Genomic DNA, 24935 nt, shown 5'->3' with positions numbered 1-24935 from the left:
GAAGGTGACGAGGCAAGAGCTGTGGTTCTTAGCCGGGGTGGGAAAACGATTTCAGAGGAGAGGAGTGGGGGAAGACTTGCAGGAATTAGGCCTGGGTGCCGATGGGAATCTGAGCCGGGATGTAGCAAGCCGGCGACTAGGCTGTTGTCCCTAACCCAGCGGGCAAGGAGAACCAGGGTCGTCGCAGTGAGTTTGGGATCTCCATCCCACCGCGGAGGGGAGGGGAGAGGAGACCGCGGGGTGCGCGGCGAGCAGAGGACCCACTCTGGCGGGAAGCCTAGGGCTCCCGGGGAGAAGAAGGACGGCTCTGTTACTAGGCAACAGGGCCCGGGCCCGCCTCCCGCGCCCGTTGCTAGGCGACGCCGAGGCCAGGGGGCGGGGGGAGGAGGGCGGTGGAGCGGCCCTACGTGCTGACGCTAATTGTATATGAGCGCGAGCGGCGGGCTCTCTGGTCTCTTTTAGCGCCATCTGCTCGCGGCGCCGCCTCCCGCTCCTCCCGCTCCTCCCGCCGCCGTCGCCGCCGCCGCCGCCCTGAGTCACTGCCTGCGCAGCTCCGGCCGCCCGGCTCCGCGTCCGAGCCTCCTGGAACGGTAACAGCTGGGGGAGGGTCGGGGATCGGGACCTGCGGGGTGTGTGTGTGTGTGTGTGTGTGTGTGTATGTCGGGGTGTTGGAGGCCGCGGGCAGTGCTCTGCAAGGGCCGTGCGGCCTGGGGGACCCCGGCGAGCGCCGCCGGCTGCGGGGCGCGCGGGACAGCGAGGCCGAGGGAGGAGCAGCAGCAGCAGCAGCAGGAGGCCACGCCGCTGAGCGCGTGGGTCGCCCGGGCCGCCGCTGCCTCGGTGTCCCCCCCCCCCCCGAGGAGCAGGGCGAGCAGGCCGCGGGGGTGGGGTGGGGGTGAATGGAAAAGAACGGTGGCGCGAGTTCCCCCCGCGGGGAGGGAGGGATGGGGCTGCGCAGGCCGAGGCCTTTGCGCTCGGGAGCCGGGCACGTGGGAGACGCGCTGCGGCCGGCGGGAGACCCCCGCTCTCCCCCGCCATGCCCGGGCCCACCCGACTCCCCCCTCCCCCCCCAAGAGTTGTAGGCAAAGAGGGTCGCGACGAGGACCAGCCCTGAGGTTGCACACGCTTCCCCGGAGGAGAATGTGCAAACGCACGGGAGGATGGGGTCGGGGCGGGTGGGGGTGGGGGGTAAGAAGCCTGCTCGGCCAGGGTTGTTAAGGGGTTAACACGTGCAAAAGCATTTAGCTTAGCTGTTTTTAACGAGAGCGTTTTGTGTCTCACAGGTACAGCTAGAAGTTCGCTGGGTACCTTGGCCCGGGGCTCTTATTTATGTGGGGAGCACTTGATCTTAAGTATCCTTAGAACTCAGTGGTCCTTAGCTGAAAAGAAGGAGGCTGGTTTGTTGAGGGGGGGCGCAGTCTAATAGAACAACAACGTAGTTTTCCTCTCCGGGATGATGAAGTGGATGGAGGATGAGATGGAGCAGGGCATTAATATATACCGAGTGAGCTCAGTGCGCCACATTGCTGTGAAGATCTCAGGAGTGGCAATGAAGGGAGAAGACAGGTCCTGCCAGGAGGGCTAGACTTCCAGAATCAATGGGTGAACCAGGCACAGCCTGCCCTCAAGGGCTCCTATTTCATACCATCTCCTGTTTCTAAAATTCCAAGAAGACAACGTTTTAAGGACTCAAAATACTAACCTGGTTTCAGGAGAACCAACACAAGAGTTTGTTATTTTTGAAAACAGTTGCCAGCAAAACTTCTCTAAGCACTAATATCCAGAGAAATTTTCGTTGTGTTAGGGGAAACCTAACTGCAGGTAAACGAGGTTTTCGGTGATCTTGGGGAATTCTTGTGTCTCAAGCTTGTTTACAGTTGAAATACACATCCCAGGTTTAAACTATACACCTACTTTAATTCCAAATCTGGATTTGGAGGATTTAATTTAGCATTAGTAGGGGCTTAGACATCTGTCATAAAATCTTAACCAATAGGTGTTCTTTTCAAGTCAGCATTTAGATTATTAAATAGTTAAAGACTCAACATATCAGCGAGAAAAGTTTGTCAGTCCATCCCCTCCCCCCCACCACACACACAGGGTTTCCCTGTAGCTGTGGGGCCTGTCCTGGAACTAGCTCTTGTAGACCAGGCTGGCCTCGAACTCACAGAGATCTGCCTGCCTTTGCCTCCTGAGTGCTGGGATTAAAGGCCTGTGCCACCACCGCCAGGCAGTTTTGTCAGTTTTATCTGTTGCAAAATACCTGGGGGTTTTTGTTTTTAGTCTTGTTTAATACTGAGTGTGGCACCTGATCTGGCTTTTCTTGAGATAAAAAAAAATTTGGCAGAGCCAATGTGACTAAAATTTTATGGCTTATTTCATTATTTGCTGCCTCGGGGAGCTAAAAGAAATTTCTTGTTTTGTGCACTGAGGTGGTGGAAATGGCTGCTTCATGCCTGTTTAGTTCTTCATCAATCACGGGCCACTGGACCATGCTACCTACTGGGTTTGTAGGCAGTAACTACTACACCAGGCAGATGTGGTGGGCCTGGCCTTTAATTGGGTGTTCGAGGCCGGCCTGGTCTACAGAGTTCCAGGACAGGCTCCAAAGCTACACAGAAACCCTGCCAAAAAGAAGTAACATCTATACCTTGGAATAGCCTTTCATCTCTAAAAATGTATCTGGACTCTCTTTTTTTTTTTTGTAAAGCTTTTCACATTTTTGTTTATATTCTTTTTACACTAGAAATGAGCTGTGATTTCCCTAGAATAGAGTACTACAGGGGCTGGCCGGCTGGCTTGGGTTAAGAGCGCTGATTGCTCTTCCAGAGGACCTGGTTCTAATTCCCAGCACCCACATTGCAGCTGAGAACTGTCTATAACTCTGGTCCTGGGGGATCCAACAGGTACATGCATGGTGTGCAGACACATGTAGGCAGAACACCCACTCACATAGGAGTAAAGGTTAGAAAACTGTAAGGATTCCCGGGGGAACAGTCTAGGCACAATGATAGTGAGGTTTGATTTGTTTTTACAGCCTCTTACTACATGTCTGCTGTGTAGATGAAGCTGCCCCAGAAGTAAGATCTGCCTGCCTCTGCCTGTGGAACGCAGAGACTAAAGGCACGGCATTGTTTAAATTCCATCCGCATCGTTCATTCGTTTGTTTATTTAATGCTGTCTGGTAGCATTAACTTTCTTTTGAAACTAACCTGTACGACTTAGGTGGTAGTGCTGACATTTTAACAAGAACAGGTCTAGCGTGGTAAAAAGTTTATCTAGAGTTCCTTAGTTTTGCAACGATAACTTTGTCTTTTAAATCATGTTTTGCTCACTGTACGTCTGTGCCTGGTAGCTGTAAAGGATGTCAGATCCTAGCCTGAGTGGACACTGAGAGTGGACTCTTGGTCTCTCGGGGAACACAAGTGCTCTTAAGCAGTGAGCCATGTCTCGAGCCCCTTTTTGTTGGTGGGGTTCTTATTGTTGTTTTTCCAGACAGGGTTTCTCTGCATAGCCCTAGCTGTCCTAGAACTCACTCTAGACCAGGCTGGTCTTGAACACATCCTCCCGCCTCTACCTCCTGAGTGCTAGGATTAAGGGCTTTATATTGAGTTATAAAGGATGTTGTCAGACTGGAAGTTCTGGACACCAGTGTGGAATTCAGAAGCACTGCTCTGGATTTTTCTGTGGCAGAAAGCTATAGTGTAGTAGGTGATTTTGTTCCAACATGGAATTTGCTTGCATGTAATTAAATAGTGGCTGTGCATATATAAGCTGTGCGTGTAGATAAATTGTTACTGGTAAGTGAGGGCTTTTGTCAGACGCCTGTCCCTTCCACATCTGCTGTTGGGTTCGAGGATACTCTACCACGGGAAGCTTTTGTACTTACAGAAGGTAATGTTCTTTGGTCGTCCATTTAGTTTGGGAGTTTAATATGTGGCCTGGCCAGTTTTGATTTCACTGGAATGAAAAGCGTTTAAACTGTGAGGTTCAGCTGGAGCCATTGGTGCTGTGTCCTGAACTGGTGAGAGGGCTCCAGAAGAGCCACTTCTGACCTTGGGGTGGGGGGAGGGGGGAGACAGAGAACTGGGTTTCCTGGAGTCTTATTAAACCATCCCCATTTTAAAGTGACTGCTTCATCATCAGTTGTTATTTTCTAAAGAGGAAATGTCTGCTGATGAATAGCATGGGAATTTTCCCAGAAAACGATTGACCAGAAGATAAGTTGGTGTCTAGCTGATATATCCAAGACCATAAGATGATCAGTGTGTGTGTAGACAGGGCTTTTGTTTTGCCTCACCTTTTTCTGTGGAAATTTTTACTCCTTTCAGTTCAGATTAATAATTGACTTAAGGGAAGTTAGAAACTCCCCATTGAGATGGTCTGTGCAGTATTGGGTTACACATTGAACTTTCTCTGATAACGGTCCTGACGTTTCTTCCTTTTGTGGTAGTATACTTTGGTTAGGGGGTTGTATTTTGTTTTACTGCTCTAATGATGTGGGAAATATTTTAGCTGGATATGGGACATACCCCTGTAGCTCCCCACTGGGGTATCACTCCAGTTTGAGCACGTCCTGAGGATGTAGTGAGTGGTAAGCATGTGGAAACAGAAAGCTGTAAGTATTGGGTACATAGACAGCTCTTCCCCTAGACTGCCTGCCTGCAGTCACTCCCTTCTAGTGAAGGGTGTATGTAATAGAATAGTCTAGTGAGGTTGCTTATGGTCTAAAATCATTAGATTTTAGATCAAACATGTAGTGCACCACCCATGGCAATATTTTGTCTTTCTATTGCTATATCAGCATGTTTCATTGAGTTTTTATCTTTGGCAGAAAAGTTGGGTTTATAGGGCTTTTTTTAATCTGTGGATTGGGGTCTTTGATCACTTCAGGAATATTTTAGTTGTTTCTTAACATTAAATCCTATATACTTGTAGAATTTGTATTCAGTCTCAGATCTTGTTATATCTTAAATCTCTAATATTTTCTTTCTTTTCTGCCATGCTTGCAGTATGGCAACTTAGTCCATTTCTCAGTTGAACCTATTTTACTGTTAAGCCAACCTATTTAGCTTGATGTCAATTTTTAGTTATTTGTTATCTTCAATAGGTGGTTGTCTCTTGTTGAAGGTTTCCTTCCTTCCGCCCCCTTCTCCCTTTTCCCTTCCATTATGGGGAGGAAGTCATGGTGGGTGTCAGGGGCTTAAATCGACTGGTTAGAGAGATGAAGGTTAGCACTCCTTCACTTAGCCCATAGGATGCTCCTATCTGCATTTAGGAAGGTTTTTTTTTCACTGTAGTTCATGTCATAATTGTCAAGCATGCTGAGAGGCTTGGCCTTAGGTGCTTCTAGATCCTGCCCAGTTAACAGTGTCAGCTGTCACAGTATCCCTTGCAGAGTATGCTCTTAAGTGGCATATCATCCTAACCTATTAGCTTGCAGAAGCATTGACCTCCATGCTAACTGTGAATGACTAACAGCTGCAATGTTGGCTAGATGCAGTATTTAGTTAACCCAGCAAGTTCTGTGGTGTTACTCACTGACATTGGTGCATATTGTAAAACAAAATAGTACAGAATGAAAAATGGTGTCAGCTTGGTTCATGCTTACTATCCTTTTGTTCCGAGTCTGAGGTAAGATTGCCAACAGTTGGAGAGTCTCCTGGGCTATACAGTTCTAGGCCAGGCTAGGCTACAGAGTAAAACCCTGTCTTAAGGAAAAAACTCCTTTGTCCTTACTATCTTGTTATGTGGAACTATTATTGTTTCTTATGCTTTTGTACAAAGGTCTTAGGGAGCTGGAAGTGTAGCTTAGTGTAGTGTGCAGTTAATTCCCGTGGCCAAATTACTTTCTAGGAAAAGTAACTTAACCCATATTTAAGAACATGTGTTCACCCCGGTTTCCCTGTCTCGAAAGAAATCTTTAGTGATTTAATAGGCAGAACATATAATCCCAGTTGCTTTCATTAGAGATTAAGAATCAATGTTCTTCACAATTTTAAATCAGTATTCGTAATGCTTACTAAACATTTTATAAACACTGCTGCTAGAGACAATTTCAGTACACACTGCATAAAGCAAATGGGAAGGGATGGAGAGAGAACCAGGACTCATTCTCAGTGATGAGGGCCAACGTGCTGATTCCTACAGCACCCGTGACCCCCTGTGACTGAGACATCAGCACCCATGTACTCCCGTTATACTCTGTCCAATGGGATGTGTGTTGCTAAGTTCTTGCCATACAGTGTGAGCGGCAATGACAGCGCTGTCTGGGCTTCAGTCTGAAGACATTCCCAGCGCCCTTTTCGTGTTCTCACTGTCCCTGCTGATGCTGTGCGGATGTTTTTGGTGGCTGAGTCTTCAACAGGGCAGGGAAGCCAATTCCCAAAAGTTTGGAAGGCTTCTGAGTGGTCCCGCAGAGCTAGGCTGCCCTGCAGATCTGAGCCACCTTAGTGATGGTCACAGGACTGAGAACTAAACTGTGCTCTTTAAGCTGCAGTAGTGTTGGGTTTTGTTACTGCGCTTTCCTCATCCAAACCCTGATTCAGTGGACATCTTTAGAAGCGTCTAGATCCCAAGGGGATGGCCATAAGAGATAGGTTTTTGGCAGTCTTAGCTCAGGCTGTCGTCTACCAATCAATAATATTCCTGCGTTAGCTTCCAAAGTACTTACTTGGGCCATTCAGTTTTCATAAAATAGTTGAAAGATGCAGGAACTATTAGATTTTCAAAGCCTTCTAGACTCATAAAAGGATAGTAGTTAGGCAAAAAAAATTTTTTTGTTTTGTTTTTGGGGAGGGTTTGAAATAGGGTTTCTCTGTAGCTTTGGAGCCTGTTTTGGAACTAGCTCTTGTAGACCAGGCTGGCCTTGAATCCAAAGAGATCCCCCTGCCTCTGCCTCCCGAGTGCTGGGATTAGAGCGCCGCCACCAACACACAGCTAAGCAACATTTTTGAAATGAATTAGAGTTAAAAAGTATTTGATGGCTTACTGGGTAAAGTTGTAAGTTCTAATATATGCATGCCACGGGACACACACAATAAATAAATGTCATTTTAAAATAAAAGGGATCAAAACACAAAGTCCCAGCACTAGGGAAGCAGGCAGATATACCTGTTCTGAAGCTAGCCTGATTGACATGGTGAGTTCCAGACCATCCAGGGTTATATGATGAAAACCCGTCTTTTTTTTTAAGGTGGTGTATTTGCACGCCTTTAATCCCAGCACTCAGGTGGCAGAGGCAGGTGAATCTCTAAGTTAGAGGACAGCCAGGGCTGTAACACAGAGAAACACCCTGTCTTCTGAAAACAACAAAAAATGATACTGAGGGGCTAAGTAAAAATTGACCATTGTCATTAGAAGTTTTTGCGTAAAGACAACTAATATTTAGAAAAGGACTGTTGGCCTGTACACTTAATGGTTAGGGTTAGAATTCTAAGGAATGCTTTTTATTCAGGATTTTGAAGGGGCTGCCTCCAGTGTGATGTTGGAATTCAGAAGCCACAGTTCTTTGTAACAGGTGTGAAATTGCAACACCTCGCCTCTGAGTATTGTCTTCTCCTTAAATGGGGGTGCCGTTCAAGACAGGATTTCTCTGTAACAGTCCTGACTGTCTATGGAGCAGAGATCTGCCTTCCTCTGCCTCCCTGAGTGCTGGGATTAAAGGCACCATTTTTTTAACGCATGGTATTTTAAAGGGAATACACAATTACTAGATTATGTTTTATTGATTTATAGTCTTCCACTTCAAGTTTTTCTTAGCTTTAAATCATGCTTATTTATAATACTGATTCTTTTTTTTTCTCAGATATTTGGAGTTCTTACAAGATGGCAGACATTGACAAGTAAGTGGCAGATGTTTCTTTGTATTGTGGCATAGTTAGTGGCCATCAAATTGTGTACTGTGAAAATGTGTTCCTGACATCCTTTGGTACCTGGTCTGTGGGAAGTTGGGTAGAATATCTAATCTAAAATACTTTATATGTAATCACTCATTCAGTAAGCCAGTCCCTGGCAATGGGCAAAGAGACACCTTGGTGGTGGTGTTGTCTTATATCAGCCAGGGACAGAGCAGATGGGAGTCCTTTGTTCATCCTAGCTTGATGCCTGTCTTGGTGGCCAAAGCTGTTTCATGCCTAGGGCACATAAGTACTGGCACATGCCTTTAATCCCAGCATTTGGGAGGCCAAAACAGGCAGATATTTATGAGTTGGAGGCCAGCCTGGTCTGCAGGGTGTGTTCTAGAACAAATGACAGTAAACTGTCAGTGTTTGGTCCTAAAAAAGTGCTGTGCCCTGGATGGGGTGGTACACACCAGCCCTTGGGAGGCAGTAAGGCCTGTGAGTTCAAGGACAGCCTGGTCTACAACCCAAAGAAGGAAGTGCTGAGCATGGTGGTAGATCATAAATACTTGGGAGAAGTATTTATCTGAGAATAGCCTGTATGCATTTCTCAGCCTTCTTCCTATTAACACTGTGTAAACACATGTAGAATCGGAACAGCAACAGCATCCACACAAGTTACAGTGAGAAGGTTGCTTGGACTCTTCCCCCTGAGCCCTTCAATTGCATGCTCTACCTTCTCACCCCGACTGTAAGGACTCTTCAGTTTTGTTTTCATTCATTTCTTTGCTATTTTAGAATGTTACTGTTGGTTTGGGGTGCGGGTGGGACTGTACTCAGAATTGAATTTAGGGTTTCATACATGCCACCGAGCTGTCCCCTCAAGCTGACTGTTGAATTGTAAGAACTGAATAGGAAGCACTGACTTAGCTTTGTAAAGCGGTGTTGCTTTAGTGGCTTAACTTTTTTGAGGCTTGGCAAGGTTTGTTGTGGCAGCTAGAAACACAGGTGTAAGCAGGTTTCCATTAGTGTGGGGGCATGTCTTGTAAGATTATGGTCAGGGAGGATGGGATAGGCTGCTCTGTCGTGTTTAATTTGACAGTAGTCTCCCAGCTCCTCACAATAGTTGATTAAGATTGCGGTGGTTTTAGATAATGAGGGCATGGAGTAGGGGGAGGGACTGAAACTTTACCAGAAGGTGAACAAATACAAATTTATGTCTATTTCCCATGTCTGTACATGCTTGCTGTCCTTAGAAGAGGGCGAGGAAGGAGATTACTTTGACATGTAGCATGACTGTTGGCCTGTACACTTGATGGTTTAGCATGACTGTTGGCCTGTATACTTGATGGTTTAGAATTCTAAGGAATGCTTTTTACTCAGGATTTTGAAGGGGCTGCCTCCGGTGTGATGTTTAAATTCAGAAGCCACAGTTCTTTGATCACATATGCATTGCATTTGTTTTTGTTAAGTTTCACAGGGTCCTGGAGCTAGCTCTTGTAGACCAGGCTGGCCTCAAACTCACAGATCCACCTGCCTCTGCCTCCTGAGTGCTGGGATTAAAGGCATGTGCTACCACTGCCCAGCTTGATAAATTTCTTTAGTTTGGCTTTGGTTTTGAAGATACTTAGTTTTGTCTAATTTTTATTACTTGATACAGCAATTCAGTAGTGGGCCCTTTCAGTTGCCCGGTCGAGTGGTTCTCGTTCTGTCGAGGGCACGTTTTGACTTTGTTCTCTTGCCTCTTCTCTCTCTGCAGCTCTTGTTAGATGTCTGTCTTAGAGTGTCTTCAACTTATCTTCAGTTCTTCATCTTTGCCTCTTTGCTCTTTCTGGACAGATACAGAAACTATATTTCTGTTCATATCCTCAAATCTTGCTTTACTTCTCTCTTGGTCTTTGTTCACTGTCTTTCTCTGGATGTTGCTTTCCTATTTAGTCTTGTCTACTCTTTTCTCCTCTTGGTTTTGATTAATTTGCGATCTTTTTTTCTAATGGGTTAGTGCTTGATCATCTGCTTGTTAAAATTGGTGTTGAGGGATCTGGGATTTAATGGTACTTGGCTAGAAAGCACACGGGTCTGTTGTGGGACTCTGCTGTAGGGTCATTGCTATGACTTCTTGGTGAGTAGTGTCTGGGAGTTGATTGGGTTCCACTTTGTCATCAAGGAGGCAGCTAGGGAGGTTTTCAGCGTCTGTTTTATAAGCAGTCATATTAGGCACTCAATAATGTTACCAATACTGTTAGCTTGTATTCTTGAAGACTGTCCTATCATTTCTTACTTAGATTTTAATAAATTTGATTGTCATTTCTTTCTTCTGCCTTCAAAATTTGGTTCCCCTTTCCTTGATAGTTAGTCTTAACCCTTTAAATACTTTCATCCTTTTTTTTTTTTGTTTTTGAGTTGGTGATTTTGAAAGAGTTAAACTTGGATGTCATTAATCTGCAGTCTTAGCAGCCATCATTTTTTAAACAATTAAAACTGCAGATTGATTATAACAGCTTGATTCCCCTTCCCCTCCATTTAATTCTGTGTGGCTGTTAGTCCTGGGAAGGTGAGAGAAGGGGCCCTCAAAAGGAAGAGCCAGTAAACTGAGAAAGGAAGGCCTAGGAGTGTCTTTAATTACTTTGAGCCTTTAAAACTGCTTGCAGTATCCTTGCTGTTTTGTTACTATATCTATGTTCTAATACAAATTTGTAGTATTTATAGAAACAGAAGTAGGCTGGATTTGGCCATATGATAAGGTTTGTGAAATGTCTTTTAAAGACTTGGAGTAAATATTTGAGCATAAATAAGAGCGGCGGCTGCGTGTTACCTAACAGCAGCCCCTGGCTGTGCGTGCACAGAAGATCCTAAGGAGTTGTCCCAGGAACTAGCCCTGACGTCATAGGGTCAGAGATTCTACTCGAGTTCAGTACTCTGGTTTGTAGGCTGCCCTGTTACATATGGCAAAACAAAACCAAAATATAAAGGAAAGTTGTCCTTAACCCCACCCTCTTTGTTGCTAAACGGAATCTCATGTCCACAAAGTAGCGTTTTCCAAGACAGTGAGAAAGATGTCTTTCTTTTAATGAAACTGTCCTGGCTAAAATTTAAGCAAGGAGTTGGCTCAAAGGTCTAAACATTACTTTTCCATCTTTGTTGTGATGTAAAATATTCATAAGCAGAGATTTTCCCCCAAGATGGGGTTTCTCTCCGTAGTCCTGTCCTAAAACTCACTCTGTAGACCAGGCTGGTCTTGAACTCACAGAAATCTGCCTGCCTCTACTTCCTAAGTGCTGGGATTAAAGGTGTGACCACCACTACCTGGCTTGTTTTTGAGATAGGATATCTGTCACCATGCCATCCTGACTATGACAGTGAAATCTTAGAAACCAAATCATTTTTGAAGCTTTAGGACAGAATCATCGGAGATAATCTGAACTTGATCATCCTCTGGGGTCCAGGGCAGCTAGAGAAGTACACAGGGAAACTGTCCAAAACAAAAAACAAACTGCCACCACCAACAAGTAAACACAACCTTACAAGTCCCTGCCATAGATTGGGCATGTTGGTGTAGGCCTGTAATCCTAGCACTCTGGAAGGTAGAGGCAGAAACATCAAGTTCAGAGCCTTCAGCCGGCATAGGCTACATGAAACAAATGTACAAAACAACAGCAAATAAAATGTCCTTGCCAAAGCCTGCCCAGTTATTTAGTTATAAAACGGACTTGGTCTTGGTAATTTGCTATCCTAACTGATATGCAGGCATTGGATACAAGCTTGAAAGCATGCTTCCTGAGGGTGCAGACCTACCAGACTGCATTTTTGAAGTTGAAGCTGGCTTATTTTAGCTAGATGGTTTTTAAGTGGATGTGTGAAGGACTTCAGTTAGTACTATGTATTAGAGTTAGAAAACAGAAATACTTTTGAATATCTGTCCTTTGAAAGAACAAAGTTTTTTTTTTAATTGGAAAATGAAGTGTCTCTGTAATTTTGTTTTGTAATTCATACGTTTAAACTATGGTGTGATGCTATGACATTGTAGCAAAGAACAGTCTGAACTTGATCAAGATTTGGATGACGTTGAAGAAGTAGAAGAAGAAGAAACGGGTGAAGAAACAAAAATCAAAGGTATTCTTTTAAATTACTTCAGGAGCCAGCAGTTGCTGGCATGTGTACTCTAGAGGAGAGTAAAATAGGAACTGTCTCTTCCCCCCTTCTTTGGGCCCCCCCCTCCCTGTCCATTGTCCCTTATCTCCCGATCCATTCCTTGAGTGTAGTAACTGTATGTGTTCCTGTGTAAGGAAGGAAGCAGTAAGCAAGGAAGCTAAGTGAATGTAATAACATTTCACCTATTGCTGGAGTTAGAGCACCTAGCTGTGTCACACCAGAAGGGTCGGAAGTGGCAGTAACTTGGCAGTGCATCTAAAGTATGTTTGCTATTTAATTAAGGTAGAAAGTGTTGTGTCTGTTTTTTCAAATGTACCCTAGTAAACCCCAAAAGGGCACATATAAATGTATGTGAATTCAGTGAGAGTTTACCTAGCAGATAAATAATGAAAATACTGAGTTCCAGTGTTTTTTCAGTTGCTGTAATTGATGCTGCTAAATGTCTGTTACTATAGTTGTGTATCATCTAGTTACTGAATTACTTTTAAAAGCAAATTGGTCTGCAAGAATACAATTAAATGATTTTGTTATAGTCTCAATTAAATGTACATAAAGTAAAAGCCCATTTTTATTACGCATCAAGCATAAACATCCAGATAACACCTTCAGTTTTCTCTAGCCTAAAGTGCACTTGGAGTTTTCTGGTAAGTGGAACTTGTTGAGACTTGAGTAGGCATTGGCACAAAGCATCGAGCTTCCCCGTGTGAACTATGGAATGACAGGAAAGAGGATTTTGTTTATTGTGCTTGTGATGATGGTCTAGAGAAATCCTGGGCTTTTTCTCTGAGTGCTGGGTTGTCCTTAGCTTACTGTACACATCTCCTCATACCAACATTTTATGGGCTTCTTAGGAAGACTTCATGATTGGTGTTCCGTGAAAACTGCAGAAACGGTTTTACAAATCCTTCTTTCAATGCTCCCTTTCTTTTTAAAAGCGCGTCAGCTGACTGTTCAGATGATGCAAAATCCTCAGATTCTTGCAGCCCTTCAGGAAAGACTGGATGGTCTGGTAGACACACCAACAGGATACATTGAAAGGTACAAATTCTTTTTTTTCCCTACTCTCCTAATTCATCTTTTCTATAAAAAGAACATTGAAGCTTACCTGTGTGATCATGGAACACTAATGTAGTATCTAGTATAAGGTTTTCTGGAGTAAGAATGATTAGATTGGGTCTTGACTTGGTTCAAATCTGTAGAAAGTAAACATCTTAGCCATTTCTATGATTTGTTTAGAAGTTTGTTAGGAATGTACAGAATTAGAAATACAGGTTTTAAAATACAGATTACTTCATGTGCTCCCTAACTCAGTTTTAGGATTTGAAGGTCTCCTATCCTGGCTTAGTGGGAATGTTCCATGGTTCTGTGTGTCTGCCCTGAGGTTGCCTGCTTTACTTTTGGACTTTTGTCCAAAAAGATTGTACTGGGATGGGACCCATCATTCTTTATCGCCTCTTAGGGACTCTTAATAAATCCTTTGGATTGTTACTTGGTGATAGTTTCTACTTAGAGAGCAAACATTCCTTTAGGGCTTGTAGCAAGATTTCTAGAGGTGATAGGATTTCTTTCCAGAGATGTTTAGTAAGAAGGTGGTTTTTTATCTGCCATGTCTCTGCCATCCAGTTTTTTTGTGGATTATTTTCTTTTCAACCAGTTTAGAAGGTGTGCTCTTGTTGTACTGTCTAGTAAACTTGGAGCTGCTTTTCAGAAAATGTGCAAGACTTGTCCCCTCTGTCCATTTCTTACTGAGGTTACTGTCGTTTCATATTTTCAGAAATTCTTAATGTATCATTCCTTCTTAAATTACTGTAAATCTTACCTTTGACATCCTTCGGTAAACAGAAATCCTTAATTTCTATATTAGCAAAATGGATAGTGTTTTGTTTTTCCTTTTGTGCTCATGACATGTGGGCTTTAATTGCTTAGGGAATCTTCTGAGCACCTGCTTTCTTGTGCCCGGTTGGATCTCTCATGTTTAGGTCTTCAGTTTCCTTCAGAGTCCAGCTGTGTGCTTGCTGCAGGTAAACATCATTCCTTCTTGTCTTCAGTAAGTTCTTATTAAACTATTAGCTAGGAACTTTGATTTATACATGTACCATCTGTTAACACAGGAAGTTCTTTTAAGTAGTTGAATTTGTCTGTGAGTAGAACACTTTGATCTCCCTGGTCTTCCCGTCTGTTTTTGTCTTTGACACATTTAGTAGCTGTAGCGTCATAGAATTAACAACACCTGAGACGGGGCCTTTGGGAGCTTCGGGAACCCCAGCTCTAGGCAGTCTTCATGTTGATCAAGGCAGGATTCTTTATTCCTTGACAGATGCTTCCTTCCACACGGTCCTAAGTGTAAATGGAATCAGGGTCACCTGCCTGCAGCTCTCCCACGGTTGACAAGGCTCTCAGTTTTAACTCAGAAAGTCAGAGTGGCGTTCATAACACAGATGGACAGGGCAGTGTATCTTTATCATCCATATGTTTGTATTGATAGTTACATGCTATCTTTCAGTTTTATGATTTTCTTAGAATATTGGTTATATTCATTTCTATATATTTTGCTTGTGGTAAACCTATTGTGAATAGTACTCTTTTATATTGTATTCCTGCTTATATGAAGAAATGCTGGTTTTTAAATGATAGTGTATTCAGTAATACTGCTAAAATCATTTGTAGCCCCCCATTCGAAGTCAAACTAGCCTCATCACCAAGGGATAAACATAATTAATATGTTAATGTCACTTACTTGTGAGATAAGCTTATGTATATACTTACTCCAATGGGTTGCTTATAGTTATAAGCCAAGATTTGCTTAACAATGGGCAGGAATGTTTTTATTTTTCTTTGTCTTCCTGCCAGAACTTCTTTAGAAAGTAACAAAAACCTTGTACTTTTTAATCTGGAGTTTAATGCTTTGGGGAGATTGAGGCTACTTTTTAAGTAATTGTTTCTGAGTGTGTTGCTGCCGTGTTTGTATGTGAAATTGTGTGCAGACTCTGGAGGTCAGAAGGTCTTGGATGCCTCTTTAGCCACCACGAAAATGCTGGGAACATAACCTTGGGCCTCTCCAAGATCAGTAAGTGCTCGAAACGCCTGGCAGATTTCTAGCCTTTAGTCCATCTCTCCCCATACACTTAAGAGGGGAGGTGGCTGTCCTGGAACTTGATACGTGGACCAGGCTGACTTAGAATTCAGACATTCCGCCTGCCTTTGCCTCAAGTACTGATAATAAAAGACTGATACTATCACGCCCATTTTAAGTCTTATTTGGTCTGTCCCAAGTTTTCTTTCGTGTAATTTTGGTTTACTGTTTTCTGAACATGTATGTATGTATGTAGTTTAGGATTTAAAATCCTAGAGCACCCAGGTTCAGTTCCAAACAACAAATGGTGGGTCACAACCATCCGTAACTCCAGTTTCCAGGTTATCTGACTCCAGATATTCAGGCAAAACACACATAAAAATAAAATAAAATCTTCAGTTACCTTGCTAAAGTTTCTTAGAGTCTTTATTGTTTTTGTTTTTTAGTTTTTTGAGACTGGGCTTCTCTGTAGCACTGGTTGTCCTGGAGCTTGTTTGTAGAGCAGGCTAGACTTGAACTCAGATTCGCCTGCCTCTGCACCTGAGTGCCCGGCCCTTAATTTTAATTTGGATTTCTTTTGCATATTTCTGTGATTGCTCTCTTAGATGTCTCTGGCCATAGTGTGTACTTGCTTTGCTTTGCCTCTGGTTTAATCTGTCCTTCAAAGCCTTGGCATTCTTTTTTCTTAAGATTTGTTTTTATTTATGTGCATATGTGGTTGCCCAGGGAAGTTAGAAAAGGACAGTAGATCCTCTGGAACTGGATTTACCAGTGGTTGTGAGCAGTCCAACATGGGCACTGCGAGGTGAACTTGCGTCCTGTGTAAGAGCAGTAAGCACTCAATCACTGAGCCATCTCTTCGCCTCCCCTCTTATTTTTGTAAATTCCAATGGGGAGCAGTAAGGTAGAAACCTGACTACCTGAATTTAATCCCTGGCACCCACTCAGAGTGGGAGGAGAGAACTCTCCGGTGTTGTCATTGACCTGTGCATAGCCCCCAACTGGAGGGAAGAAGACATCCTGACCACAGTAATGAACTGCTTAAGCTTTCTGCTTCTTTATAGTAGCTGTTTACTTGGTCTGGAGGTTCCTAGGGAGGATATGTTCCCACTGTAGACTGAATTTAATTCACTTATGGCTGTGTGTGCCTGTGTACTTTTGTCTTTATACTTAGTAGTTTTCTTTGCCCATACTTTTTCTATTGAAACATATACTCTAGCTTTCTTACATTAATTATGTCTTTCTGTCTGGTACCATAAGTTAATTTTTTTTTTTTTATTAAGTTCAGCCTTTTGAGACATGAACCCAATTTGACTACTCTGGTCTCAGGTTTCCTATGTAGCTTCTTGATATGTCTGTCTTTAACCTCTCTGCAAGTGTATGCCATGTGTGTGGTTCACATCTATCACCGAGATTCTGTTCATACTGAACTTTATTATAAAAAACTTATGTTTCAGTTTTCATGTGAATAAAATGTGAGTTGTGTTTTTCTGTGATTCTTATGTATCTGGTTTCTAAACTTTCAGCTTGCCTAAAGTAGTCAAGAGACGAGTGAACGCTCTAAAGAATCTTCAGGTTAAATGTGCACAGATAGAAGCCAAGTTCTATGAGGAAGTTCATGATCTCGAAAGGAAGTATGCTGTTCTCTATCAGCCTTTATTCGATAAGGTAATGAATTATGCTATTTAACTCAGGAAAACATACTTGTGAATGGTTGATACTTAGTGAATGGTATGGGTAGTGAAACCATTAAACTATTAAGCTTTGTGCTATTAGTAAAACTTGTGCTATGTACTAGTTATATCTATGAGGCATTAATTAGAAACCAGTAGTTTTAAGCTGGGGTGCTAATGTGTTTATACAAGCTCTTTATTTTATTTTACTTTAGCGATTTGAGATCATTAATGCAATTTATGAGCCTACAGAAGAAGAATGTGAGTGGAAAGCGGATGAGGAGGAAGAGGTTTCGGTGAGTGCCAACGGGCTCTTCCTGTCTCCTACGACAAAGACTTCTCAGAAGTGCATTTGTTTTTCATTTTTTCTTAAATTTTTATTGCTTTTCAAGACAGGGCTTCTCTGTAGCTTCAGGACCTGTCCTGGAACTAGGTTTTGTAGACCAGGCTGACCACAAACTCAGAGATCCACCTGGCTCTGCCTCCCAAGTGCTGGGATTAAAAGCATCACTACCTAGTTCAGAAGTGCATTTATCGATGCTGTGTGGCGTTATAAATGATTTTGTAGGTCCTGGCTCTCAGTGGTGTTCTCACACCCAGGGATTGCCTTTTTCTTTTGTGTGTGGATAGTGCAGATGAGCCGCTCTTCAGTCTGGCATTGTCTTATACTATTTTGAGCTTTTTGTGTGGTTTCCTTTGAATTTTATGATGACGGGCAAGGAGCCAGACAGCTTTCAATTGCCCTGCCTGCAGTGAATAATGGCAGCTGTGTCGGATCTGTGCTGTGTTACGTGGCCTTCTACTTTTAAGAGAGTCTGATCAGTACATTATTCTGATTCAGAGTGCCAGGCTGAACATAGGGCGTTTTCTGCGGTATCCCTGCAGCCCTGATCTGCCTGGTAGTTCTTGATTTCTGTGGAAATGAGGTTTGGATGAGAGCAGTACTTGCACAGCTAAACCAGAACATTGAAGGTTGAAAGTTACCCTTAGTGAAATAGGGGTCATAAAAGCCTATGCAAAGACCCAGTATAGTCATTTAGCTGTTTGCTGTCCTTTTTCAAGGAGGAGCTGAAAGAAAAGGTCAAGATTGAAGATGAGAAAAAGGATGAAGAAAAAGAAGACCCTAAAGGGATTCCAGAATTTTGGTTGACAGTTTTTAAGAATGTTGATTTGCTCAGCGATATGGTTCAGGTAATTTAATTCACAAAACAACCTGTTTACCTAAAAAAAAGTCTGACATTCAAATATTTGTGGTTGCTAATTTCTTCACTTTACTTATAGTTTTATAGAAAGAATTTGACTTTGATCAAAGTATTTGGTCAAATTTAGTAATAAAATAATATCTTTGGTGTGATTGACACTATCAGTTGGTTCCTTCTTATAGTTTATAGTACCTTCCTGGTTTCCTGTGCTTTAGTATCTCAAGGCAGGGTGGTGAGAAAACTTGGGTATTTCATTTGTATTGCCCTGAAATATTTTCAGTTTGAAACTTGCTAATCCAGGGGATATTTGCACCTTAGAATATAAAGCTGTTTAACTCATTTGCAAATATGTTATTCCCAGAAAAGCAGAGATGTTAGCCTTTGCTGGGAAACTGCCGCACTTCTTGAGCCCTTGGCCTGGGTTGTAGTGATTCCTGGGCAGTGACAGTAGCAGAAAGGAATGGACTTGACGGGTGTGTATTGCATTCCTGCTTTACCAGTGTGGAAAAGATAGGGTGAAGGGCATCAGATCTAATCGGGAAACGTTTGGTAAAGAAGGCCTTTCGTAGGCTTTTTGTAGTTTTTAGATGGGTCAGTCAGTATGAGGTAGCTTCAGTTCCCTAAACCATAACATTCCGGTGGAGAAAGCTTTATGCTTCATAGTTGCTATACAAAACCTCGCTGTAGTTAGATAATAATGTTTATTTGAATTTGCAGGAGCATGATGAGCCTATTCTGAAGCACTTGAAAGATATTAAAGTGAAGTTCTCGGATGCTGGCCAACCCATGGTAAGACAGCTTAAATATATAGTTTTGTAGTGTTTACAGGCAGGTTTAAACCTTCAAGAGTTAGGGGTAGAAGTGAGGGATTGCAGCAGACACTGGGTGCTCTCTATATTAAATACATTCGCTTGGTGATGGGATTCTGTACGGATACTCAGTGATCCTAGATCAGAGTGGATAAAATAGAACAATAACTGTGTTCAGTGTGCCTGGAATGCCTTCAGGTAGACGGTGCCAAGGGCCTCCCTGAGGAGAGATCAGCTAAGCGTCCTTGCTGTATCTGTTACCGATGGACTGAGCTGTAAATGAAGAATAAAGTCTTCGTGTGGTGTTGAAGTCCACCTTCATATTTAAAATTAGTGTCTCTGGGGCGATGGAAAGAGGGGGCACTTGGTCATTTATTTAGATTTACCTAACATAAATTCAATTTGAAACCATATTTGTCTTGTGCCTCATTTACTTTTAGCTTTCACATAATTAGGGGTTCCCTTATATTCCTGTTAGGATTGTTTCAGTGGGAGGACAGCATTGCGTGCTTATCAAATCACGGGTCAGGCTGGGTGTTAATTAATGCATTGAAATTCACGATTTAAGCATTTAATTCACTTTTGTTTTCTTTTGAAGAGTTTCATCTTAGAATTTCACTTTGAACCCAATGAATATTTCACAAATGAAGTGTTAACAAAGACTTACAGGATGAGGTCAGAACCGGATGATTCTGATCCCTTTTCTTTTGATGGACCAGAAATTATGGGCTGTACAGGGTGAGTTAATTGTGCTACTGTGTTTTTCGTTTAATTGTAGGCAGAGCTTACAGTATGACATTCCCTTGTGCATCCTGCTAGATTCTGCACTGCCGGACATTGCAGTCTCTGCTGTTTTCCTCTGGGTCTGGCTCTAGCATGTGTAGTTTTGAGAAAGAATGTTATTCACTTTCTTTACATCATATGTTATTGCTATTGTAAATCTGTAAACTTTAATGTTTTGTTTAGAAAGTTCCCATTATTTAAGTTTAATTATCCTCTAAAAATTTACATATACTCTTCTAAAATCTAGCAGTCAAGTGTAGTAAAATACCATGAATCCTATATATTTTGTTTCCTAAGGTGCCAGATAGATTGGAAAAAAGGAAAGAATGTTACTTTGAAAACCATTAAAAAGAAGCAGAAACACAAGGGACGTGGGACAGTTCGTACTGTGACTAAAACAGTATCCAATGACTCTTTCTTTAATTTTTTTACCCCTCCTGAAGGTAAGTCCTGTCTTAGCTTTGGTTGTGTATGTCGGTGCTTATTGTAAATATTGGTGTTTTTTTTTTTTCACATTTGGATTTCTTTTCTTGATTTTGCAGTTCCTGAGAATGGAGATCTGGTGAGTTGAGTGTTTATTCAATTTAGCATACATGAAATCAAAAAGCTAGACATTTTTTTGTTGTTAAGACAGGCTTTCTGTGGCACTGGGTGACCCAGAACTCAATTATTTAGACCAGGCTGGCTTGAACTCCCAAAGAGTCACCTGCCTGTGCTTCCTGGGTCCTGGGATTAAAGGCTGTGCCACCATCCCTGCTGAAGATTCAATACTGTTTTATGTGCAGTAGTCGGGAACATGTGTGCATTCCACTTGTATGCACGATGCCTGCAGTAGTCAGAAGAGGGTATAGAATCCGCTTGAGCTGGAGTCTTAACTAGGTGTGGGTGGCTTGCGGGTGTGGACCACAGAATCCAGTGCTATTAACCGCTGAACCTTACCTGCTGAGCCATCTTGTCAGCCCCCTACCTGCTGAGCCATCTTGTCAGCCCCCTACCTGCTGAGCCATCTTGTCAGCCCTATTTCCAGTCTTTCCAAAGGGAATGTCACAAAGTTGCATTTTTGCCTTTTTGCTCTTTAAACAAGAAGCCATATAATAAATAAATAGATCCAGTTTTTATTTAGTATAATTTTTTTATGTATATGTTGGCCTGCTAACATGTAAGTGACCACTTGATCTAAGTGACAGGAGAGCAAAGTTAACTTGCATGTGACAATTATTTTTCTTCATAGGATGATGATTCGGAGGCTATACTGGCTGCAGACTTTGAAATTGGTCACTTTTTACGGGAGCGGATAATCCCGAGATCAGTGCTGTACTTTACTGGGGAGGCTATTGAGGATGATGACGATGATGTGAGTATGCTTGAATCCTGCCGAGGGGCCGCTGCAGGGCACCATAGCGCAACTTTGACTGTTAGATTGTTTAGTAAGTAGGACAGATGAATTCATAATTAAGCAAATGCTTTGGATGGCTTTTCTCAGTTTAGAAGTGTCTAGGATATCTGGATTCATTATTTTCAGGTTTTTTTTTTTGTTAGAAAAATTATTGATTTGATGCAACTTGGTTACCAATGGGTATATTTTACTTTTAATTTGATGTCATGAAACAACAGAGCTCTTTGAGTGTTTATAGTTGTATAGAGGATAAAGAAATAAGGAAATGCTACAGCCTGTAGCTAGCACAAAGGTGGGGAATTTTTCTGCAGTTTTTGGCTTTTTTTTTAACTTACTACATTTGCTGTTTGATGGGTGCTTTTGATGCAATACTCACTCACACTTTGTCCTCCTCTCTTTTCAGTATGATGAAGAAGGTGAAGAAGCTGATGAGGTAATGTTTACCAAATGAACAAATAATGCACTGTATAACACATTGAGGAGAAAATTATTGAATGATTAATGTATTCCTTTGCCATAATCATTCTGTGATTTGGGATAATTTTGGAAAATATGATTTTAGAATTCTACAGCCAAACAATGTATGTATAAGGTTTCAATAAATAAATTGCAAAACTCAGCAACATTTTTTTTTTATTTCAAATAATTTTGTTCTGCTGCAGGGTTATCAGCTCTTTGAAGAAGTCAAAAGCTGCAGTAAACTTTTCCAACGTTGGCTGCAGTAAATCTTTTCAATAAAAGCTGTCTGGATGTCTCAAGTTGTGTTGGGAAATTTTTCATGTTAGACGCTTTCAAATTAAATTGTATTATCAACAAACTCTGTAATCATGAGAATCTGTTGACCCATAGAGTAACTTGTACTAAAATTTCTGTACGTTATGAGTCAATATTTCCTAATATGTACCTACTTCATGGATGCATTTTGAACTTTAATATAGGAAGGGGAAGAAGAAGGAGATGAGGAAAATGACCCTGACTATGACCCAAAGGTGAGCAAAGCCCGTGCTTCTTTTCAGTGTAACTTAAACTGAAGTTAGTAGATGAGACTCCTACGTGCTCCATATTTGGACTTGGCTCTTTCTAAGAATTAAAACTTAATTGCTCAGATTGCTTTCCTCCCAAAGGAAAATTATAATCAGTGTTTAATTGGCTAGCTAAAGGAGATCTGGATGCAGGAGTGCTTTGAACTCGAGCAGTGCTGTGTGCTGGATTCTTCCAAGCACTGTTACTGTTATTTAATCCCTAAAAGCTGCTTCTCTTCAGAGATTGATTTGATTTCATTCATCAACCATATGCTGTGAAGTAGCAGGAAGGAAGGTACTTTTTAATAAGCAAATATAAGGGAAGTAAAAAATACTTGGATAGGTATGAGTTAGTCTAGTAATAGCTAAATATAAACAGGTTATCTTGGAGAATAAAGACTTAGTTAAATGTCCAACAGGGTGATTATTTTGAAGATTATCTCAGATAATGCTTTATTGTATATATAAGTGACTTGCTAACATTCAATAGTTTGTTACTAACCCACATCACTTGTTTTCGCCCTCATTTTTATAACACGGATAAAGTAACTATTGTTGAACATTTCCGAGTAGGCAGAAGCTAGATTGACGTATTGTTTTCCTTTAACAGAAGGATCAGAACCCTGCAGAGTGCAAGCAGCAGTGAAGCAGAAGGCCTGGCCTTGAGGACGGCCTGCCCTGTAATAGCCTAAGCTCGACTCAGTTACTCACAGCCTTATGGTTTTGTATTTTCTTGGTAGAATCAGTAAGTTTTTAAAGGAAAGGAAATTGATATTTTAAAGACCAATTTGTTCTGCCTAGACTCCTTACTATAGTTCTGTCAGATATGTTGAATGCATATAAATCCTCTATTGCATGTTCATTTATTGCTGCAGCTTGGTTCTTCTGGAATATTTTCATCATGTAGCTATTGTAATACAATTATGAAAATCAACTGTTGAACTCATTTGGTTTAGCTGCTGCCTTCCTAAAGAACCAAAGTTGGTTTCAGCTGGTAGAAGAACAAGTTGAAGTCTGCCTGCATCCACTCATGCTTCTGTAGTGTTGCTAGGGGATGCGGTGACTGACACTTTGGAGAAAGGAAAATTGTGGTTAAGAATTTCCAGGAGGATCAAACCTAATAACTGAGGTTATTAAGGGAGTTTTATATTTTAGATGCTGTAACAGAAGTCGATTCATGACTATTAGTTAAGCAAGATGAACAAATGCTAGGCGTTGGTTTTTCTTGTTTTGTTTTGTTTCCAGAACTTAATCTGATAGTATTTAAATGTACTTTGAAAACCTCCATTAATGAAATATCTTTTCTTTGCGGTAGGGACTACCTTCTGCTTTCCTGGAAAGGATGGACTTACATCATTTGAACCTATTTTCAATTTTTCTCTTGTTTGTTTGCCTAATTTTGTTTTTATAGCGTAAAATAAAAATGTCACACAGTTTGAGCTGTCGCAGGATCATGTCTCAGTTTGTGCTGATTGAGGCTTGCAGAGGGTTAGCTTGAGTTCAGGGATGCCTAGTTTTCCATGCTGACCAACTTCGGAGGAAGGAATACATACACATGGGCTTTGAAAACTAACAAGTGTTGTACCATACTTTTTTTAAGCAAAGGTTAAATTCTATTTGTTAGAACTAAGTATCTTTGTGACTGTTTATTTGAATACTCAGTGCTCAAGGATGTCACTTAGCCATGCTTCTGTTTACTATGGAGAATTGAGAATGGGTGGTACTATTGATTTAACTACCTCACAGATATGTTAAGGCATATTGGGGTAATTCTCACATCTTCTCAATCTTACTAAATGCCCAAAAGAATCAGGCCCCTGTACCACAGTGTGATGGTCAGCATTCTAGTCACACCGAGCTTGATACATACTGGAGTGTGTGTATCTCCTACTCTGGGAATGGATGAAATAGTACATGACTTCAAGATATTCAAGGGTTCCTGTCTATTTATTTAGTGCCCCCCCTTTGAGTGTTGCAAGTGACCACGTGTAATAAATCCCAAAGTGGTAATGAGGCCATTGCAGGGGGTGATGACATTAACATCTTTTAGATGCTAAGAGCCACATTTAAAATACCTCAGGCTAATTACTGTTCATTTTGGGGAAGGGGCTTTGCCTCCCAGGGTAATCGGGTTGTGCTTGGAGGACAGTCTTTCATGTCATTCCTGCTGTTAATCAAATTGACATCTTTTTTTTTCCCTTTTGTGGAGAGCTGTTATTCTTTTTGTGAAATTTCAGTATTAAGGTCTTAGGATGTGAACACATTCTATAACTAACCTCTTCCTGAGATTTTTAACTACTGGAAATCCTTAACCAATTACATTATTTCCTTTATTTTGAAAATGACTTGGTTGCTATCTATTAGATTCTTTGTGCTATTTTCTGTAATCATAGTTCTTTTAAACACAGCTTATTTTCTTGAACATTAAAGTTTGTAATCTAAAGATAGAATCCCGTTTTCGGTGAACTTAAAGAGCTAGCACTGTCTTTTCCCTTCCTTACTTAGGAAGTAGCTGTTGCCAAAGTGAACAGGTAGCTGCTTCTTGTTGTATGATCGGAATGTGCTTTGGACGTGGGGGTCAGTGTTCATTATGACATTTTGTCAGTCCCCAAATGGTTCTATTCCATTCTAGAAGTCTGAAATATGTAATTTGAAATCCTTAATAAAATTGGATCTAATTTTATAAAATACTGGTGATACTTGAAGTTTTTACAACTACACATAATTTCTTTGAAGATTGGAGAGCAGCTATTCTGTGCTTAAACCACTATGACCTGTTAAAATAAAATTGATTTTCAGAGAATCTTAGCCACGTGAGTTTGTGATATGAAGGACAGAAAGATTCCATGGTGCATTTCTGATTTTACATTCTCAGTGCTATTCTATTCATGTGATGTCAAGAAGTTCTTTTCCCTAAGACATGATGTAAGCCCTGTACAGCTCTTTATAAACACAAACTTTGAGGAAGTAGCTGGAAGGCTGATGAT

At 41.7% G+C, this 24935-nt stretch overlaps 1 protein-coding gene and 1 non-coding gene across 5 annotated transcripts; both read left to right on the top strand.

Moving 5' to 3' along the window:
- Positions 1-498: 498 nt before the first annotated feature.
- Nap1l1 (nucleosome assembly protein 1 like 1) lies at positions 499-24638 on the top strand. 4 transcript variants are annotated; one of them, XM_005358072.2, is made up of 16 exons: positions 499-590; positions 7805-7841; positions 11866-11951; positions 12926-13028; positions 16590-16731; positions 16952-17032; positions 17799-17927; positions 18656-18727; positions 19346-19485; positions 19828-19973; positions 20073-20092; positions 20762-20884; positions 21330-21359; positions 21865-21915; positions 22559-22628; positions 23264-24638. In XM_005358072.2, the coding sequence occupies exons 2-15, from the start codon at positions 7825-7827 to the stop codon at positions 22592-22594; spliced, it is 1176 nt and encodes a 391-aa protein (XP_005358129.1). In that variant the 5' UTR covers positions 499-590; positions 7805-7824; the 3' UTR covers positions 22595-22628; positions 23264-24638. The 4 variants fall into 4 exon arrangements, with proteins under 4 accessions (XP_005358129.1, XP_013205830.1, XP_005358130.1 ...); XM_013350376.2 differs by having other exon boundaries at positions 22559-24638; XM_005358073.3 differs by lacking the exons at positions 21865-21915; positions 22559-22628; positions 23264-24638 and adding an exon at positions 21589-21855.
- LOC113457396 lies at positions 8003-8145 on the top strand. The gene has a single exon (XR_003377983.1). It is a non-coding gene; the product is annotated as a small nucleolar RNA SNORA48 (small nucleolar RNA).
- Positions 24639-24935: the final 297 nt, after the last annotated feature.

Source organism: Microtus ochrogaster, chromosome 24 (assembly GCF_000317375.1).
Source record: "Microtus ochrogaster isolate Prairie Vole_2 chromosome 24, MicOch1.0, whole genome shotgun sequence".
Classification (NCBI taxonomy): domain Eukaryota; kingdom Metazoa; phylum Chordata; class Mammalia; order Rodentia; family Cricetidae; genus Microtus; species Microtus ochrogaster.
This window is presented reverse-complemented; position numbering and strand designations above follow the sequence as displayed.